This window comes from Odocoileus virginianus, chromosome 18 (assembly GCF_023699985.2).
Source record: "Odocoileus virginianus isolate 20LAN1187 ecotype Illinois chromosome 18, Ovbor_1.2, whole genome shotgun sequence".
In the NCBI taxonomy this organism is placed as follows: domain Eukaryota; kingdom Metazoa; phylum Chordata; class Mammalia; order Artiodactyla; family Cervidae; genus Odocoileus; species Odocoileus virginianus.
The window spans coordinates 36897650-36915957 of record NC_069691.1 but is presented as its reverse complement, the minus strand read 5'-3'; the positions used below and the strand labels follow the sequence as shown (position 1 = coordinate 36915957).

Here is an 18308-nt window from a genome sequence, read left to right as displayed (position 1 = left end):
GTGCCAACAAAGGTCCTTCCAGTCAAAGCTATGGTTTTTCCAGTAGTCATGTATAGATGTGAGAGTTGGACTATAAAGCTGAGGGCCGAAGAATTGATGCTTTTGAACTGTGGTGTTGGAGAAGACTCTTGAGAGTCCCGTGGACTGCAAGGAGATCCAACCAGTCCATCCTAAAGGGAATCAGTCCTGAATATTCATTGAAAGGACTGATGCTGAAGCTGAAACTCCAATACTTTGGCCACCTAGTGCCAAGAACTGATTCCTTGGAAAAGACTCTGATGCTAGGAAAGATTAAAGACAGGAGAAGGGGATGACCGAGGATGAGATGGTTGGATGGCATCACCGATTTGATGGACATGAGTTTGAGTAAGCTTTGGGAGTTGGTGATGGACAGGGAAGCCTGGCGTGTTGCAGTCCATGGGGACTGGACATGACTGAGTGACTGAAATGATTGTCCTAAGTCTTAAAGATTCTCCTAGGTGCTTAGTTTAGCATTTCTATACATTTGCCTCATTCTAACTTCACTGCTCTACCAGCTCTAAACTGAGATTAACTTGGGCAGAGGTAGCTCTCACATCTTTCTGTCTACTGAAAACAAAAAGGAGTTGTGTTGATGGTGTCTTAAACAGATGAAATAAATTATGTTAGATACAAATTTGAGGTTTTGACTTGCTAACATAAATCTCTTATAAGAATACTAACAAATGATGAAGAGAATTTGAGTTTTTAAAATGGTATGCCCCAGTATGTCATTACTTATTTGAATCTCTTATCCAAGCATATTAAAATATCACTGGCAAAAAGAAATTCTGAGTCTTAAGATCTATGCAATTCTGACATGTATGTTGCTGTATCAACTGAGGCATGATACATTTTGCTAAAATTAACCAGAGATGAATCTTCAATTCCCTAGTTTATTGTAGGTTATTCTGCAGATTAAGTAGTAGGCCATCTAATAATTAGTTCTAATATCAGTTAACATTTGTATAGCGCTTTGCCCTTTACAAAGCGCTATTCAAATATTATTATATTTGTAAAAGCTCAATAGTAATTAACCAATGCTCAGGTCATCGATGGATAACATGACTTGTTAGGGCTGGGAGGACTGCAATGGCCAACATACACCACTAGATGGCAGCAAAATGTAAGCGATAGGACCCCAAACACCAGGTGCTGGGTTCTCTCAGCAGGGACAGGTCCATTAAATCCAAGAAGCGTGGTGAATTTGCTCTGGGTGAATTCTATCACTTGAGGCAGTGCTCCCAGATCTATTAACTGCCTCCAGGTAACGCTTCCAGTATTTCAGGTGAAGGAGGATCAGACTCCTGTAACCTCACTGAAAGGGGGAATATTTTGTGCCATGAGCCAAGCATTCAGGTCTGCATCCTTAGAATTTCTGTTTTGCTTTTAATGGTGGGCAATATCTGCACAACAGGGGGGAAGAAAAACCAACACCACACTGTCAAGTGTCAAATTGCTTTCTTTCTACTGAAATGTATTCTCCATGCTGTGCTAATAAGCAAGAGAAAAGTCTGACAACCTGGGTTTTTCTCCTGACTCTGCCACTGAGGGGTGTCACTTTGAACCAGTGTCCTATTTGAGACTCATTCTTTATCTGTAAACCGAAGTGATGATGACTCCTGCTTTAGTATCAATATTTAGGGCATAATCAGGGCTTCCCATGCTGCTGAGTGGTAAAGAATCTGCCTGCCAATGCAGGAGACATGTGTTCGATCCCTGGAAAATGCCCTGGAGTAGGAAATGGCAACTCACTCCAATATTCTTGCCTGGGGAATTCCCATGGACATAAGAGCCTGGTGGGCTACAGTCCATGGGGTTCCATAGATTTGGAGATGACTGAGCAACTAACACTTTCAAGAATAAGAGGTAAGAGGTAAGAATGAAGAAATAAGAATCTTATTACTATATCATAAAAAGTTAATTTTAAAGTTAAATATGCTTAGACATATGAAGGTTTTCGATGTATAAACACCCCTACTTTGGCTAATTCAGTTATCTCCATGGTCCTCCCTATACTCAAACAATGTTCCTATAAACTACTGGAGACAATACAAGAGAGTCACTCCTGATTGTTCCAACTAGCTCAAAGTTTAGAGCAGGCTAATCACATCCCCCCCCACACCCCAGCTTTAAATATCCTGAGCTACATATAGGTTGAACACCTCTGGGGCCAGGCAGGAGAAAGAAGGAAGGGGAGAGGGGAGGGGAGAGAAACTTTTCTTACTCCTTGGTTGGAAAAGGCAATGACACCAACATGTGTATTAGGCTCAAAAATCTTCATCAGCCCCCAAAACAGCTAAGGACCCTATCCCTTCCATTAATCATTCTCTAAAATTTGAGACTTCAATTATGCCTCCAAACTCTTTCTTTGCCCATACTCAAAACCACACGCTTAACATGTCATCTCATCTCTGAAGTGTTCAACTTTAAAGTGTGATAAAGCAGGTGCATGTCAGGGGGTCTTATCCAACCTCAGCTTGCATGTGAGAGATGTCATAACTACCACCTACTAAGTGAAGATGTGACTTCACTTACACGTGATGAAATACGTGATACCTTCAATACTTCCACCATTAACTCTTGTAAGTCTGAACTTAATAGGTGAGGTGGTATGGGGGTCACTTTAGATCACCAGCTCTTAAAGCCCAGACATTTAAACACTGATAATTTTGGTAAACACTGATCTGATTCATATTTGAACAGTACCCATGATAGTATGAAGTAAATGAATTAATAGATTAGAGGTTATAATAGTTTATAATAGATTGGTGCTTATAATCTGTTGAGTTTCCTATTAACTTCAACCCCATAAGATCTAAACACAAACTTCCAAAACATAGGAAGGTCCAAAAAGGTCCAATGCAGGTTTTCATTGATGTCACTATTTCAGAAGGCATACTAAAACTGCATTTATCTTCCCACACAAACCACATGGATGAGACAAAACATTCAATGTCTCACTAAACCAGTATGTTTAACACCATTTTTTGAGGTTGTTTTCTGATTATTCTCTTTTGTTTTTGTTTTTTATAACTGAAATGAGAAAATACATTTTAAGATATTTAGTTTAATAGACAAAATCTTTAAAATGCACAAAGTTTTTTTGGGGGGAGGGATCTATTAATAGTGAGGATGGTAGGAATGTCTGGTGTCACCTCTGTTTGTTTCCATTTTGATGCCTCTGACACTGGATTTCATAGGGAAATCTAAATTATGAGGCAAAGCCTCTCTCCATCAAATCAAATTCAAAGAATATTTTCAACAGATCTTTAAAAAACGTTGTCATTCTTACACATCCCCAGACAGATGTCTCATACGATAAGTACAAGACAGAATCTAAGGTATTGGAAACTTAACGACAGCTACAAAATGACATTTGTTGCTCTGTATGGAAACAACTGTCTATTGTCCAAGTTGTCTATTTTCTGAAACATGGTTTTCAGAACAAATAAGCTTTAATTACAGATTTTTAAAATTATTATTCTGAGTAAAGGAATTCAGGATTGGGTCCTACAAATATTTCACCATAGAATGAAACATTTTATAGCAAAGAAAGATCTAATCTCTGAGCATCAGAGAGGGAATGGAATCAACATACTTGTATTCAAGACTAGGATCAAAGCAGCAGTTTTCCAGGGCATCCAAAGACTTCATCAGAAGAAGGTTCATCTGTTGGCTAGATATATCACTGGGTGAAGACCAAGAGCGAAAAATGAGTTATTGAAAATCATGCAACTCTCCAACATATTTACTATGCAATATTTTGCTCTTAGTATTTTACTGAAAATCATTTCATTAAAAAAACATGAAAGTAGCAAACAACAATACTGATGATGTACATATACCCCGCAGACAGAGAAACTGAGTCAAAGAATTCATTCAATAGTTAGGTTTCTGAATATCGTCATCACTTGCAAACCAATGTTTTGCATTTTTTCTCAGCTCATTCAAATTTTAAATCACTGAAAAACAAGAGCTCAGAATTCCAAAAAGAATATTTCTAGGAATGCTAAGGTGACTTTCCTCAGAGGATGTACTAACACGCTCAGCTGATACCATCAATGATCATTCCAGATCCATCTGGCACTTCTGACTTTATGTGTCAAATATGAAGGTTTTCCAGTTCTATTCTTTTTTTTTTTTTTTTTAAAGGAGGCGGACAAAAACCTGGCCCTTTATTTTTCTGCCTTTATAAAGTAATTGATGTGGGTTTTGTAATTGTGAGAACTATGAGAACTTAGTGAGAACTATGACTTCTAGGGTAAAATGAAACTTAAAAGGTAGCTCTATGTCTGTTTTTTCAGGCAGAGTTGTGGGCTTCATCACCGACACTTTATTATCAAGGGGTCCCTGCATTTCAGCTTTCTGCCTGCGGTCTTGGACCATGCTGAGTGGAATGCAGTCCCTGGAATGCCAGCCAGCCAGAGAGCACTTTAAGTAATATCCTCTCCAACCAAGACTACAGTGGTTTCGCCTGGGGTGAAGGATTACATTTTGTGATGAGAAAACACGCACACGAGCACACACAATTTTAATAGTTTTAACTAAGTAAGTCTTATAGATGTTCTCTGGAGCAAAGCGTACTTAAATATCCTAAACAAATGCTAAAGAGGCTGAACTATTAATAGAATCCTCTGGGAGTTATGACAGAAGCAAGCTTTGGAATAATATGCTTTTCTGAATAAATTCTAGACTGGAATTGAAATTCAGGAGATTTTTCATAAGCCTTAGCAAGAAAAAAAAATGGATTGAATGTCAAAATTCTTTTACACAAAGTGATTTTTCATTTTTGAGACCAGGATATTGTCCTGATCCTGTTGTCCTAAGGGGCCATTTTGGGCCACTTATTTGATGTCATTGATTATTCAGAGTTGCTGCTGCTGCTAAGTTGCTTCAGTCGTGTCCGACTCTGTGCGACCCCATAGACGGCAGCCCACCAGGCTCCTCTGTCCATGGGATTTTCCAGGCAAGAGTACTGGAGTGGGGTGCCATTTCCTTCTCCATATTCAGAGTTAGTAGCCCTCAAATCGCTTGAGTTTTGGAAAAATAGAAATTTTCTCCAAAAATGTCATTACCTGGTAAAGACTGTCATTATCTAGTAAAATATTTATTAGTACCAAAAGACAAATATTTCAGATTCCCCTGCTCTATGAGATTAGGACCTCCCTAATTCATTTCTTAATTCTATGAAATAGGGGCTTCCCTGGTGGCTCGGTTGGTAAAGAGTCCACCTACAATGCAGGAGACCATCTGAGATGCAGGAGACCCAGTTTCAATCCCTGAGTCAGGAAGATCCCCTAGAGAAGGACATGGCAACCCACTCTAGTATTCTTGCCTTGGAAATTCCACGAACAGAGGAGTCTGGTGGGCGAGTCCACGTGGTCACAAGAGCTGGATGTGACTTAGCAAATAAAACCATCACCATTGTGAAATAGTAAGGTGGGAACCATGAATAATTACATTAATGTCTGCAGTACTAAAACACCAACCAGAAGGAGAATGCTATCAAATGCAGGATTGTATGGCAAAGGCAAAATCTGCAGTTACACCGTGGGCTCTCTGCCAGAGGAAGAGTTTCCTGGTGTCCTTCCCCAGGGTTTCCTGCAGATGCAGGCAAGTCAGCATTGGGGTGGAAGGCAACTTAAGAACCAGGGAAGGATGCTTTAGAAGAATCACTGTACATTTCTCCAGGTAGTAAAATTAAATTAACCACACTGCAAGTCTGTCAAGCCCTAAAACCAGGAGCATCTCCTCCTAAACTAAAAAGAAGAGAGTGAGAGCCAGGACAGGATGAAATGAGTTGTCTGGAATTAAAAACTGCCATGGCTCATTTTTAGTTGTAAAACATGTAGCTTGAAAAGATACTGAAGGAAGAACATGAACACAGATGGTGAAGAGACTGCCATTTGTACACAGAAGCAAAGGGGGGAGAAAGTCACTTTCAAGTTTTAAGTCTTTAAAAATACTTTGTGTTCGACCACTCACATACAAGATATGTAACAGTCCATTCGTATGCAAAGGGAAGCTTCTTATTTGTGTCCAAAACGAGGCCTGTGTGTACTAATACTGGTGAATAGAACAAAATGAGTATTCTGGAAACGTTTCATTTATGATCACAAAGACTAAGCCTATCTTCCCAAATATTCCATAGATGTTTCCAAGGGCTGAAAATGATCATCTGAAATATAGTACTTCCCTAGATCCACAGCAGTTCTCATAAAGGTTTCACATACTGATGTTTGCACAAAACTATGGGAATTAACAAATGTAAACTTAACCACTGATTTCAAACAGGAATCTAAATATAGCATAATGTCATCCAATTTACCCACATCAACACCATTTCCTGCCTTTGGACAGATGGTTTCTGCCAGCTAGGGAAGCATCAGGACTGCTAACATCAAAATAGAATGCCTCTCCCTACCGGCCCTACTATTTCCAATGGAGGAAAATGGGGCTGAAATTCCAAGTCAGTGACATCTAAAGATTCATGATCTTCAAATATTCATGTTGTACCACACTACCATCAATCTGGATATAGAAAATTCTAAGATCACTTATAAAATAAAGAATAAATATAATGAACACAAAACTAAAGTCGATTCATGCACAAGGGAACTTTTTCACTAGTGGAATTTTCCACCTGGGTCTTTGATATTCTATTAGCTCCATTCAAGAGTAAAGCTAGCAGTCTACAAATGAGCAATCAAACTGAATAAAGCACCCAGTATAATATGCACAGATTAAGACTCTTTAAGGATTACTAAGATGTAGCCAGGGCACAGGATAAAAGTAATACTTAAAACCGGGTACATGCAGTTCTCAGGTGATTCAGTGATGCCCGCACCCTCAGGCACAGGGCTACCCCAATCTTTCTCCCATTTTATAGTGATATCAATGAATGAGCAGTCATTTTCACCCTTATAAACCAGAAGGAAAAGATGCTTTTTAAAATTTATAGCACCATATGATTAGACTTTCCTCATGTCTATTACACAGGGCTTTCATCTAAGCATGAAATGATTTTCAAGTAATCAATCACTTAAAAAAAAAAAGCAACCCTTAAAACATATGAATATCTCTGTGATGGTATTTGAGAGAGACAAATTCATTCATAAAAGAGAAAAAAGGATCAACATGCTCAGCTTGAAAAGTTTAGCACCACAAATAGCTCAGATATAAGGTATGTGTGTATGTGTGTGAGGCAGAGAGAGAGAGAGAGAGAGAGAGAGAAATCAATCACCTAAGTCACAAAGAGGAAAAAGAGGAATATTTTAATAAACTGTACCTGAGTTTCTCCTCACACAAGCGAGAGAGAAACATCCCCAGTGCAAGGCCCATGTGGATTTGCACGGCTTGAGACTCATCAGCGCTTGGTTTCCCAGGTAACCTGGCAGTCAGCATGTTCAGGATTTCCTCAACCTTCTCTTTGCAAGAGATAATGAAAATTGGCACAAGGAAGGACAAAGCCGTGGCGGCCGCGGAACGGGCAATGGCACTGGCCGTGTTTTCACCGGAATAGGATTTCTAGGACATGCCAGAGAAAGAAAGCAAGGGGTTGGCCTTTTGTTTAAAACATGAAGGCAGCACACCTATCACGAAAGCACAGCACAATACAAGCTTCTCTTAAACCCACCCTCGCCACTCCAAAAAATTATCAAAAAAATAAATCTGTTTCCGTGTTTATCTACGGGCTACCTTTTTACTCTTAGGAAAACAATTTGCTGCTAAGCCATTGGTCAACTAATAATATCCTTTTAAATTTGAAATAAAAAACAAACAAAAAACAGTGTCTCCTTTTAATGGGTGTGAATTCCTTCGCTATAGAGCCTGAAACAATTTCAGTGTTTTGAAAGCTCACATGAGTATACAATGAAAAAGCTCCAAGTGAAGCTGTCCAAGCTTGGAGAAACCACCGAGTCACATTATGCATGTCCAGGAAGCCAGGAGTTGTCTGGGAGAGAAAAGGGGTTAGGGTGGGGGCGGTTCAAGTTTAGTTACAGAAGGGTAAGTGTAAGCTATTGGCGGATCTCCCAAAAATTTGGGTGGGAACATTTCCCAGTAGATGGATTATTTCCTACAGGGGGTTAATTCCTTTTAATTAAAAAGGAAGTTGAAATCCTAAAAGCCTCTGGTTACAAAGCAATAACCAGCTATTCAAAATGAAACGGAGAGCACTGTAATGCTCCTCTCCTATGTGTAATTATGGGAAAAGAAATGAATAACAGCCCTAATAAAATGACAGGGCAGCTGAATCTGAATGGCTTGTACAAGAATCCTGCGTTAGAGAGTTCCACCAGACATTATATACATTTATCAGTATGTCTCAAGTGAGGAAGAAAGCCCGTTGATCATTCCTAAGTATTACCCACTTCAAATTTGCAGACACACAATAAAGGCCGTGTTGTCCCTTGCAGTCAAAACACATTAAAAAGTGTTTTTAATTCTATCCTCATTTGCTCTCTAAGCTTTAGTCCTTTAAGGATAAAAAGCAAACATGTGCTAAGGGATTCTTATTTAAGTTAATACAGTGCTATTATAATGACAATGCTACTTAAAATGACCCAGCTGCTAGGACAAAGGAAATAAAGGAAGTGGCTTTTGAAATAGCGGTTTGAAGAAGTATAATAATGCAAGACTTACAAAGGTAAGAGGCAACCTGGAGCTGCCTAGTAAAGACATTATTTTTACTGGTTTGTAAGAACTAAGTAGCACTATTAGAAATCTAATAGATAACTTGTCTTGCTGCTATTTGAGGCATATAGCTACTGCAAAGACCTCCATATAAGCTAACAAGTTTTTCATCCATCATTAAAGAAATAAGAACACTTCTGACAGAAAACAAATTATCATAGAGAAAGTACTTCTTTGAGCAAAATCTATTTTCCAATATAATTATATGTTATCTAGTACGTAATTTTTTTTGTTCTCTAGTCAGAAAGCTGGTTCCTGACCCTCAGCCCTAGATAGATATACACCAGGTCCTCTCAGGGGCAGGAGGACAGAGGCACACAAAATGTTGCACAAAGAAGACCTAAGGCGATGACATTTCAGGCTAAATTCATAATCTTAGCAACAGTTCAGGACTTATGCCATATTTTTATTCAAATCAGCTATAATTCTCTGCTACTCAGCTGATTGTCCCATGATCCCTATAATTCCCTAAGCAATGGATAGTGATAAGGTAGAACCAAAATAATTCCATGCAGATACAGAATTAGAGCATGCACAACAGTAAGTTAAGGGAAACGAAATCTAAACCAACAAATCGTGTTTTCAATTTGCTTCAAATCTTAGCATATAAGCATGAAGAAAGAGAATGACTTAAGTAACAGGTGCTTTTATATGATCAACAATATTATTTGGTATTTACAGAGCATTTTGCCTTTCCATTTTCCCATAAATTATATAATTGGATCCTCACAATCTTTTATAAGGCTGGCAAAGCACTCATTTTTACCTTCACTTTACAGGAAGGGAAAAAGAAGATGACAAGTTAAGTAGCTGTCAGGTCAACAGTCACAAAACTAATAAGAGGTGAAGTTGGGGCTACAATCACTGCAGATAATACTGTTCAATAATCTCAATTTATGAACAAGGACACAAAGGGCCAGACCAATGAACTGAACTTCCTGTGGTCACACATCCTGAAATGAAAAAAAACTGACAAGAAACTTAGGATCCTCCATATTCAGCCAATGTTTATTTTGCTTCAACACTTGCCTCTGATTATACATTAAAATAACTTAGAAACCTTCCAAAATGTTGATACACAGGACACATTCCAAAGTATTTAAATCAGAAGTGAGGCCTACACATCAATATCTCATATATATATACCTATATATATACATATATATATATATATATAAAGTTCCTCAGGTGATTCTAATGTACAGTCAAGGTTGACACTTACATCTAATGTATAGCTAAGGCCAAGATTTACATTATATCATAGATTTCATGTGAACAATTGATACTAGAATCAACTCTTGAGTTTCTAAATTATTTTTTGTTTCTCAAACTTACATGATAAAATGAGGAGAAAAATTGTCCTCTGGGTTGGTAGTGGCTATCAACAATGACCAGAAGGGTATCAAACACCATGGTAACCCAATCTTTCACTGACAGGAAATGAGGTTGAACCTGCAGATGAAGGAAAACATGAAATGATAATGGGAAAAAAAGAAAAAAACCTAATCATTGTTTTTAGATCCAGGGTACAACTTCCTTCTATATAAAAGAATGAAGAGCTATTATTAAAAACTAAACTTCATCTGCCAGGACCGCACGAAGTAAACAGGTATTTGACAAATACACATCCTCACCTGCACCCCCACGTGAATAAAGTTTACCCTTCAGACAAAACATAGCAGAGGTGAGAGGATGGGGGCTGCAGAACAGAACAATCTGAGAATTTCTTACAGTGCTCTGTGTCCAGTGAGGATAATATGGAAGTTTAAAGGGAGAGATGTGCAGGGAAGGCGAATCAAACCTTCCATTTCTGACTTGTCATTTCAATAAAGCAGCCAACAAAAATGTTTTGACCACATCTAGCTTTGCTGCTTATTATCACTATATTTATCATTCATGAATCATCACAACAACTGCCTAGTCAAGTAGATATGAAAACATAAATGATCTTCAGTTTGGAAAAGAAGAAGAAAGAGAATGAAAAAACAGACACAACAGCAACAAAACCCAACTCAATAAAAAGAGAACTTGGTTTTAAAAATCATTCATGACAACAGATGTCGAAAAACATTCATGAATTCATACGGTAACACCCAGGTGGTCCTGTAAAAGTTGAAATAGTGTTAACAATCCTTGGAATTAATTCCTTGAATCAAAAAAGATCTGCTTTTTAAGATCTTCAGTTGCTGGTCAAATGCAGATTTGAATGAAGTTTGAAAACTTCAACTTTAGTTAAATAATGAGGTCTTGAGTTCATACTGAGTAAAAGTCAAAGGCAAGGTCATCAAGAGTAAAAGAGAAGCCCTGTCTTTGGCTTGTGTGGCTTCTCAATGTTTTGTGGACTATGTGCTTTGTGGACAGGACACAGTTTCAGGGAATAGAGAATAGGAGAGCCTAGAGCTCAAACTCTGAGCTAGACCTCCAGTTACTACTGAGGCAAACAGCCTGCACCACTGGTAGTCCTACATAAATAACACCAAAGTAAAGGGGTCCTAGTAAGGCATGTTTACTTTGTAGGTTGTAGATCTACCTAGCATGTTGCTTCTGCTAAAGTATTTCATACCTTTTTCAAGGATATGAAACATTTCCTCTCTAAAAGATTTTCATCTTCCTCATTATTAAAATAAGATTCTGGCCTTCAATTACCATATGGTAACTAACCACATTTTTATCCTTCATGCAATAATCCCGTGGCCTCCTTCTCTTCCCCACATGTGATATACATGTAGAGATTTTGCCACACAGCATTATTCTTTTGTTTACTGGTAAGAGCACCCTTTGGGGAATTCCCTCCTTCAGAATTTGAAGCCTGGTTAAATGCTCAATCAATCTATTCATCCAACCCTGCCGAAGGTATAGGACTGGGATTCATGGGATTCCAAATTTTAAGGGAGCAATGCAAAGACAATAAGTGGCTAGAGCTGATCCATCCCAGTAGGAGTAGCCTGCCGAGATGGTTCATCAGTACCCGTGCCTGGACTCCTGTTCTTCTCCCAACATGGTTTTTAAGCTTTGCCTTCAATTCTGTGCCCATCTAGATTCCTTATTCTTCTAGCTCCTTTTAAAATTTAGAGTTGGTTTCTTGCCCCCAAAGAACCCACAAAAAAGGAACCAAAAAACCCTACTATGAAGACAGAATACAAGTGGTCCAAAAGGTACTCTGTGGGGACAGAGATAGGCTGAAAAGCATTGAAAAAAAGCCCATTTTTTGCAACAAGAAGTGATGAAGTATATACTGATGCTCTTGATAATAGTTACTATTACTGAGTATTTACCAGCCATTGTACCTTAAGTATATAACTTCATTTAATCCTAACAATAATCCTGTCTGGTAAGTACTATTGTCCCCATCTTACAGATGGCAAATAGGCTCTGAAAGGTGAGGAGACAATAATAGGATTTAAATCCTAATACTTGCACTTACTAGCTCTACTCCTACCCCAAAGACTATGTTTTTTAACCACTTGACTATATTGTCTCTAGATAATGATAGCTACCAGATAATGGGGCTTAAAAGGAGAATGAATCCAAGCTTTTTTATTTTGACAGATATGAATTATCTGAAAAAGTACATTGGAAATGAAAACTGGCCAGCTTGCCGCATGTTTAATTAAGAAATAAATGCCTTGCAAAAATGAATAGGCACTTTGTCATTGACATCTACAATTAAAATGCAAAGTGCAATTTTTTGCAGTCAGTAAACACTGCTTATTTATCATTTTTTGACAGCACTGTTCACTTTCAGTAAGCCTAGTTAACCTCCTAAGATTGGTTACCATGATGTAATCACAGAAAGACAACCCCTGTTGCATAAAATTGGCACCTTCAAATGGAAATGACCACTTAACTGTGATGGAGAAAGCAAAACAGAAAAGCAGTGAAGAAAAGTGTTTTAGAGAATACCAAGGCTTCTGGTGTAAAGGTACATCGGGTAGCAGAGCCCATGACGGTAACCTCTTAAATTCAGGGCCAGGCTTAAGGAAAAGTCTCTTTTCACACGTTACACAACAAAGCCCAGTTGGTGCTAATCACCCTTAACTCACCTCCAGGACTCCGTCAGAGTCTGAGCAGAGGCTGGCTTCATGTTTGGAAACGACGACAGCGAGGCTGCTTAAGGCTAACAGCGCGTTGCCTTTGACCACTGGGCTGTCTCTGTTTGAAAAGAAAAAGATCCCGAGAGGATTTGGGGGCATTAACCAGAGGAAGAGAAGGCGCTATTATAGGGAGGGCAGATGAGGTCAAAAAGCACTTCCATCCCTTCACAGAGCCTTGGAAACGCAGGTCTGTTCGTTCCTTGAAATTGAAAGCTTCTGTCCTTCTTCTGATGCTAGTGTTAATTTTTAACTCTTCTTATAAATCTATGGTCATTATGCTTTGGGGAACCTAAAAAAAAATCCAAGCTCAGATATCTAAGCTCCTTCTTCCTAAAATTTTTTATTTCATCATTTAACCTTACATTTCCCACGCCATCTTCTTGAGCATCATCTTCGATCAATATACATGTACGGATTTATTTTGGAAACATGGCCAAGGACAGTTATATGAATAAGCCCAACAGAATGGAATTGGTCCCTGACTTTTCTAAAGCACTGGTGTGTGGAACCAACTTCTAGTGAACTGCTTCCGAAGGCACACTTCACTAGCAACTCGACACATTGGCGGCTTTCTCCTTCGTCATCATCTTCCCCTTCTCTCTCTTAATATGCTGAAGCCAGCAACCTTAGAGTCATGACTCAGAGCCCTAGAAAAGATGCCAAAAAGGCTTGTTTTCAGGCAATTTGGATTGAGAGATGCCTTTTTATATCCCCCAAATGGTAGTTTACTAATATTGGCAATAAATCTTCAGTTTGACTTCTCAATTTGGTTTCAAGAAAACAATCTCTGAGAAATACTTACTACTTGAAAATGTACATTTAATATTATTCCATAATTCCAAAGTCCTCCTACCAAGTAAAGTCCCCAAGGGGTCACTGATGGCACTCTCTTGGCCTGCTGACTCTACCATAACAGAACTCAGGCAACAGAGTGCCCTCACCACCAGACAGTTCAGTTCTCAGTTAGTGCTAGGAATGTGTGTACTGCTAGTCACTCAGTCGTGTCGGACAGTTTGTGACCCCATGATTTGTCCATGGGATTCAGTAGGAGAGAACACTGGAGTGGGTAGCCATGCTCTTCTCCAGGGGATCTTCCCGACCCAGGGATGGAACCGGGATCTCCTGCGTTGCAGGCAGATTCTTTACCATCTGAGCTACCAGGGAAGCAAGGTTCCTATAAATACAGAGAATGTTTCTCTGACCCTGGACCTCGGACCTGAACTTGAACCAATGCATACATCTGAGAATGACTCCCTGCTTACCCTGGTGCAGGAAGAGAACAGATGCGAGGATGTCCAGATCTGCTCCCCAGGCAAGTCTAGTACGTCCAGCCCTAGGCCACAGTCGTGACTGAACATGTGAGTTAGTGGGCATTAACAGGTTAGTATAAACTTGTGTTCTTGCATTTTTGTTTCCATTTGGTGAGAATGGAACTCGGGACTTGTCGTTATCAAGTTCTTCTATCTATCAATTCATCCACTCCTTCCTTCTTTCTCTCTCTCCCACTCTAGTGTTGATTAAACTCGGTAAGGCTTTGTATTTTTGGTCATTATGTTCAGTCCTTCTCCAATCATTTCTCTAAGAGGCCTGTCATATGTTTGATAAGACAACATTTACATTGTGGGAGGGGGCAGGGGGAAAGAACAGAAAGGAACACTTGAGGTTGGCAACTCCTATAGCCAGGAAGTAAGGCAAGTAAAATAAGGCAAGTAAAATACCAGGAAGTAAGGCGAGATGTGGGCATTCCCAGGTGCCCTAGCCTGAAAACCAGTTAAAATCAAAATTAAGTCTTTTATTTCTAATATTCTCTCTTTCCTTTAGCTGAGAATATCTTGAAGACTGTTCTGCAAAAATGATCATGAATCCCTGAAGTTAGATTTTAAAAAAGTTTTAAAGTCTCAGTGAATGTATCACCCTAAAGAAATTCTTAGATGGTCACCAGAAATTGCATAAGAAATCTTCTAAATCAAGAATATTGGTCTGGGCCTTCCCTGGCAGTCCAGTGGTTAAGACTTCGTCTTCCAAAGCAAGGGGTTCAGATTTGACCCCTGGTTGGGGAGCTATTGTATACCAAAAACCAAAATATAAAACAAGCAATATTGTAATAAATTCAATAAAGACTTTAAAACTGGTCCATATTAAAACAAAAAATTGTCAAGATGTTATAAAGTGTCTTTTTAACCCTAAAATTCTAAAAGAGAATTTAGCCTCAGTTTTAAAACAGTGCCCCAAATAGTTGCATTTGAAAAGTTTCACTGGTCTTTTACATTACTGAGCATGTACTGTTTTTGTAAAATGGAGAAAAATATATTTAAAGTCACTGGTAATTAGATCTTTGGATGCAGACTAAAAGCATATCTGTACATTAATCTTTGAATAGAAAAAAAAGTCACACAAAGTATGCTTAGGCCAAGTTACACATTCATAAAGGTATGGTGACTAGCTCTTCATCATCTTTACATTCCCTACAGGCCTTGCATAGTGACTTACGGAGAGAAGACACTCCATACATACTCATGAGACATATTCAAGGAGGAGCTAGCCAGGTGAAACTCTAGAATTTGTTCAGCTAAAATTCTTCACCTTGTTGATCACATAACTATCCCCAACCAGTCAAGTAGTGGTGACTAATTTGCATAATAACCTGTCAGCATCAGTACAGAATTTATCTAGGCAACACCACTGACATTTTAATTAAATTGTCCTTTGAAACGGATTCCATTAACCTAATTAAAAAGCTCAAGGAAGGATGAGCTACACTGATGCTTTCTTAGGGACAAAGTATTACATTACATAGTAGTGAAGTGACCCAATCCTTTGGGGATTTTTATCTTTAGGTTCAAACCTATTTAATTATTAACAACAAAAATAAATTTACATCAGTCTAATCCTGTGACTAGTGTTTTACTTCCTACATTTAATTTATGCCTCAGAACAAAATAAGTCCTACATTGGCCCAAAGTAGCTGGTGGCTCAGTGGTAAAGAATCTGCCTTCCTGCCATTGCAGGAGACGTGGGTTCAGTTCCTGGGTTGGGAAAATCCCCTGCAGAAGGAAATGGCATCCAGCTCAAGTATTCTTGCCTGGGAAATCTCATGGACAGAGGAGCCTGATGGGCTATCATCCATGCAAAAGAGCTGGACATGACTTATTGACTAAAACAACCACCACATCTCTAAGCCAGCCACAGCCCGAGGAACAGAAGACTAAACTGGCAGGAGGTGATAAGGGGTCCTCACATAACTGGAGGAAGCCAGTGGGAAAAAGTACAGAGAAGGCAGCAGGGTGATTTTTTTCTTCCTCTCTATCATTAATCTCTCAGCCTCTGGACCTTAACTATCTCCTGCTCACTTGTCAATCCCTAGTATTGTCAGGATGGTTTTAATAAGATAAGATCTATAAAGCACTTTGAAATGTTTGATGAAAAGGTAACACCATGAGAACATAAATTATTTTTACTCAATATCACTGGGAATGTGAACACACTTTACTTAGGTACTAGTCATGAAATGATGCTTTGCAGATTTGAAGATTAAAGTCTTGGTGAAATAAAATTTTAGAATGGGATCTGCAAAAGCTACTGCAGAGGCAAAATTACAGTTTGTTTTAATAGAAAGATGCTAGTTTCTTCAGCCTTTGAGCTTTTGTTGCAAATTTCAGGGCATTGTTTTTAACAAGAACTAAGTAGACTATTGAATAGAACCAACTCTGAAAGGTAAAGGCCAGCACCTCCTCCCCTCCAATAAGAAGCTGAATGCTCTCCCACTGTGTCTGCACTTCACCAAACGACAGAAGCAGACACAAATGAGTTCCTAGCGAACCTTCTCTGTATTTTAGTCTTCATTTTGTCAACAGATACGTCAGCAGGTATTTCCCAGTACTCCCACATAACTGAGGGTAAGGGAGGATTATCGCTTCTCTTTCCCTTTATTCAGAAGACATGAGGCTGAATAGTGATCAGGTACCGAGATCAGATTTTACAGCAAAGTATCTGTGTAAGACATTGCCAGTGGAAAGTGAACTCTAAGGTAGATCATGTTTTATCTTTACATAAGGTTCTGGGACATGAGAGAAATCAACTATATTGTAGTTAAATATTTCTAGATAATATGGACTTTCAGTACATATGAAATCCTCTAGGTCAAAGGTGTATCTATATTATTTAGTGAATAAGAAGAAAGGAAGTCAAACAGAAATGGCAGCAACTAAGGTGAATAGTGAAAAGAAGTGTATGTAACTGACATGTAACTTACTACCAGGAAAATTAGGCAGCTTGCTAACAAAGGGACCTGAAGAGATTGTTCAAGCAAGTTGACTAGGGTATAATTTTCTCAGTGAGAGGTGGCTTACGATAAATAAAAAGCCTTAAGGTAGTAATGCTCAAGCTATTTTTGTTAAAGTAGTCATAAAGATATGATAGAAGCTGCCTTTTTACTGAGTCTTCACATTAGTTTATTTAGATACACTTGGTCCAATACTACCAGGAGAATAAAAGGCTCGGCCTTAAATTGTTTACTGGCTCACACTTGAGATTTAATCATCTATTTGTAAAACAGACATAACTCACACTAGCAAAGACTTTTGCCCCATACTAACTGCAGTCCTTTAAATCTAAGCCAAAGCACAGAGCATTCTGTAAAGTGTACAACACGGACATATCTTTGATGCAAAAGTTACGTGCCTGAACTGCTTTCTCTGTATTTTCACAGAAGGACATGCAGTGAGAATTAACTGCACATGAGAAAGGACGACGACTCATTTTTTAAAAAAGAACTAAAAAGTCCTTTAAAATCCTTATGAAATACCTGAAAAGGAGGAATTATTCATGCCTGTAAGGGGAAAAAATGTTTATAGAAAATTCCTGGTAAGAGAATAAATGGATCTTACTTTGCAGATGCTTTGATGACTTCATCAGTCAGCATGTCTCGAACCCTGCAATGCAGTTGGAAAACAAGAATGAGACGTTATAGCAGAGCAAGAAAGCAATCTTTTTGCTTATTCATCAATTAACAAGAACCTCTTTCAATGACTCCAGATCTTAAAATTTCCACATAGAATTTTAGCGTAAGGTGAAAGAACTTAATAAAGGCTTCACCTCCAAGATAGTTTCATCTTCTTATTCCTTAGATTACTTAGGAGAAACAGGGAAGGAGGTGAATGTAACTCACATATAGGCAGTGTTGTCATAGTATATACTCTTACACTGAGTGGTGGGTATACATGTGTCCTTTGTATTATTCTTTGTTATGGACTGAATGTGTCTCCCACTCCAACATGAAACCTTAACTCTGAATGTATAGCATCTGGAGGTGGGACCTTTAGGAGGTCATAAGAGTGGGGCCCTCACGAATGGGATGAGTGTCCTTATAAGAAGACAGACCAGTGGGCTTGCTTTCTCTCTGCTCTCCACCAAGCGAAACTACAAGGAGCAGGCAGCCCATCAGCAAACTTAGAAAGCAGGGCTTAGGACACCGTGTGGGCTGTCACCTTGATCTAGGGC

At 38.8% G+C, this 18308-nt stretch overlaps 1 protein-coding gene across 4 annotated transcripts in view; it reads right to left on the bottom strand.

The window, feature by feature from the left end:
• Positions 1 to 18308, bottom strand: part of FOCAD (focadhesin) — a 286020-nt gene that overhangs the window by 51763 nt on the left and 215949 nt on the right. For all 4 annotated transcript variants that reach the window (XM_070480582.1, XM_070480584.1, XM_070480583.1 and 1 more), the window contains 5 exons: positions 17696 to 17740; positions 12759 to 12867; positions 10051 to 10167; positions 7310 to 7548; positions 3620 to 3709 (listed from right to left, as the gene is read on the bottom strand). In XM_070480582.1, coding sequence (XP_070336683.1) covers positions 3620 to 3709; positions 7310 to 7548; positions 10051 to 10167; positions 12759 to 12867; positions 17696 to 17740 — 600 coding nt within the window. The remainder of the gene's footprint in view (positions 1 to 3619; positions 3710 to 7309; positions 7549 to 10050; positions 10168 to 12758; positions 12868 to 17695; positions 17741 to 18308) is intronic.